Raw genomic sequence first — 3,069 nt, forward strand, 5'->3', positions numbered from 1 at the left:
TTTTTTTTTTTTTTTTTTTTACTTTTATTTGCATTTATTTTCTGCGGCATTTATTCCCGGGCCATAAGTTTTTGTTTCTTCAGTTTCTTCTGGGATATCTTTTTCTTCTGTGCAACCTCCTCTTCTGGTTTAGGAACAATCTGTTCTTTTTCAGTAAGGATCATCTCAATGTGGCAGGGAGAGCTCATGTAGGGGTTGATCCGACCGTGAGCTCTGTAAGTCCTGCGCCTCATCTTGGGGGCTTTGTTCACTTGGATGTGCTCAATGACCAGAGAATCTACATCTAAGCCCTTAAGTTCAGCATTACTCTCTGCATTTTTGAGCATGTGTAGTAAAAATTCAGCACTCTTTTTGGGCCACCGACCCTGTGTCCAGCCCCACTGTTTGGCCTGTGCACACCTACCAACTCCACCATTGTAACGACGGAATGGCACACATTGCTTCTTTAAAGTGACATCCTTCAGATACTTGGTGGCTTTTCGGATATGCATACCCTTTATGGCCTGGGCAGTCTCACGAGTGTTCTTAAAGTGAACACGAAGATTTGAACCTCTTGATTTGCATGATTTTGTGGGGTTTTCTGGGTCGAGTGAATAGCGCACCATTTTTAAGGGTCAGCTCAGGCCGCTTACCGGAAAAAAGCCCAGCTCTCTCTTTAATGAGCTTTTGGGCAACAAAATCCCATCCAAAGGCAGGCATGTCAAGAGTTCAGGCTTCTTGGATAAAGCCCATGTCCCTCAAGCCATGCTGTAGACCTAGTGTTACAATACAACAGTGTCTTCCCTGCATTTCTAGAAATTCTCAAATTCCAACTCTCAAGAAAAGTCAGTCAATAAAACTGAAAGAAAGTACTGTAATTCTGTTGTGAGAGTTAAAGCTTCATAATCAACATAGAGATGTGACTGCTTTGAAGGGATCAACTGATGATGTCAAGTTGAAAGCCAGAGCTGAAAACCCTGATACATGGAGTTGGAAGGTTAAGGTCAGTGTCTCTGGGAACTGGGTCAAGAGCTCATAGGTAGGAATTTTACTGTCTAAGCTGTCAGTCTTGCTTGTAGCTGTGGCTATTATATCAGTGTATGTTGGGAGCCCTGTCTGGTGCCAATGGTGAGTCATTCTTACAAATAAAATAAATATTAATAAGTTTATATGCATAGTATATCTTATACAAATCCTCTGAGTGATATTCCAAGAAATAAGCTTTGGAAGCAAAATAAGCCCTTAAATTGGCAATTTGGTACGTGTAGTCCTGTTAACTTTGCTGGCATCTGAATGTTACATTCTTCAAGTACTACCCAGTCACGATCACTGACATTTTCCAGTGCTTGAATATTCGCCATGGGAGAAATGCAAAGAGAAGAAAATAAGAATGTTGCAGAATTCCCAGACCCCAAATCAGAAGCTGATCTAAAATCTGTATGAGCAAAGGCAATATCAATTTCAGCGACAAAAAGAAAATAAGGGAAGGCAGACAAAGCATTTTTGTTGTTAAACAAAAAATGAGCTTAGATGAAGCAATGTGAGTCCTAACCCTCAAATTGAAGGCAATTTTGGACATTTGCTTGACAATTCCAACAATGTCAACACAAAAGTTTCTATTTTTTCCTTTGTCTGGAATTTTTGTTACAAAATGAAGATCAGGTCAAGTGATGCTTTGTGGGTTTAAAATTTTTTATTTTTATTTATTCATTTGTAAAGAGTATGAAATTTGTTACAGTATTGTTTCTGTTTTATGTTTTGGTTTTTTGGCCACAAGGCATGTGGGATCTTAGCTCCGCAACCAGGAATCAAACCCACACCCCTTGCATCTGAGGGTGAAGTTTCAACCACTGGACCTCTGGTGAAGTCCCTAAAAAATTTTAAGAGTAAATTTTTTTAAATATTATATACCTGTATCTTTCCATTTTTAATGACTGTAGTCATTAATTTTGTGTTAATGCTCTTTTATTTTAATGTTTTCTCTTTCAAATATCTACATTAGGAGGCAGCAAATTTACATGTTATTGAAATACATAGTCTTGTCAAAATATGTTGATTCAGAGTATAGGCATACCTTGGAGATATTGCAGGTTTGGTTCCAAATCACTGCAATTAAGCAAATATTGCAATAAAGCAAGTCACAAATTATTTGGTTTCCCCAATGCATATGAAAGTAATGTTCACACTATGCCTAGTCTATTAAATGTGCAATAAATATCAAATGTCTAAAAGCAATGTATATGCCTTAATTTAAAATACTTTATTGCTAAAAAAAATGGCAACATCTTCTGAGCCTTCATCTTAGTAACATCAAAAGATCACTGATCACAGATCCCCATAACAAGTAAAATAATGATGAAAAAGCTTGAAATACTGCAAGAATTGCCAAAATGTGACAAAGAGAAATGAAGTGAACAAATGCTGTTGTAAAAACATCACTGATAGGCTTGCTCAACACAAGTTTACCACAGATCTTCCTTCAATTTGTAAAAAAAAAAAAAAATCAGTATTTGTGAACAGGACAAACCAACAAAGCAAAGCACAATAAAACAAGGTGGGCAGTTAACAGTGTTACAGTAACAATGAACCATGTGTTTATTTTATATTTTTGGCTGTGCTACATGGCATGCACGGTCTTCCAGGACCAGGGATCAAACCTGAGCCCCCTGCAGTGGGAGTGTGGAGTCTTTTTTTTTTTTTTTTTAACTTTTAATTTTGTTTTGGAATATAGCCAATTAACAATGTTGCAGTAGTTTCCGGTGAACAGCAGGGGACTCAACCACAGATATACATGTATCCATTCTCCCCTAGACTCCCTTCCCATCAAGGCTGCCACATAACATTGAACAGAGTTCCCTGTTCTATACAGTAGGTCCTTGTAGGCTATCCATTTTAAATATAGCAGTGTGTACATGACCATCCCAAACTCCCTAACTATCCCTTTCCCCTGGCAACCATAACTTCGCTTTCTAAGCCTGTGAGTCTCTTTCTGTTTTGTGAGTGAGTTCACCTGTGTCATTTCTTTTTAGATTACACATATAAGGGACCGTATGATATTTCTCCTTCTTTGTCTGACTTACTTCACTCTGT

General features: G+C 37.9%; 1 protein-coding gene across 1 annotated transcript; it reads right to left on the bottom strand.

Moving 5' to 3' along the window:
• On the bottom strand, positions 1–643 carry LOC122697026 (60S ribosomal protein L17). Its single transcript, XM_043907353.1, has one exon. The coding sequence runs from the start codon at positions 603–605 to the stop codon at positions 51–53; it is 555 nt and encodes a 184-aa protein (XP_043763288.1). The 5' UTR covers positions 606–643; the 3' UTR covers positions 1–50.
• Positions 644–3,069: the final 2,426 nt, after the last annotated feature.

Source organism: Cervus elaphus, chromosome 7 (genome assembly GCF_910594005.1).
Source record: "Cervus elaphus chromosome 7, mCerEla1.1, whole genome shotgun sequence".
Classification (NCBI taxonomy): Eukaryota; Metazoa; Chordata; class Mammalia; order Artiodactyla; family Cervidae; genus Cervus; species Cervus elaphus.

What these genes read in the sequence shown, in the direction of transcription:
- LOC122697026 (XM_043907353.1), bottom strand. Translation starts at nt 605, where the DNA reads ATGGTGCGCTATTCACTCGACCCAGAAAACCCCACAAAATCATGCAAA.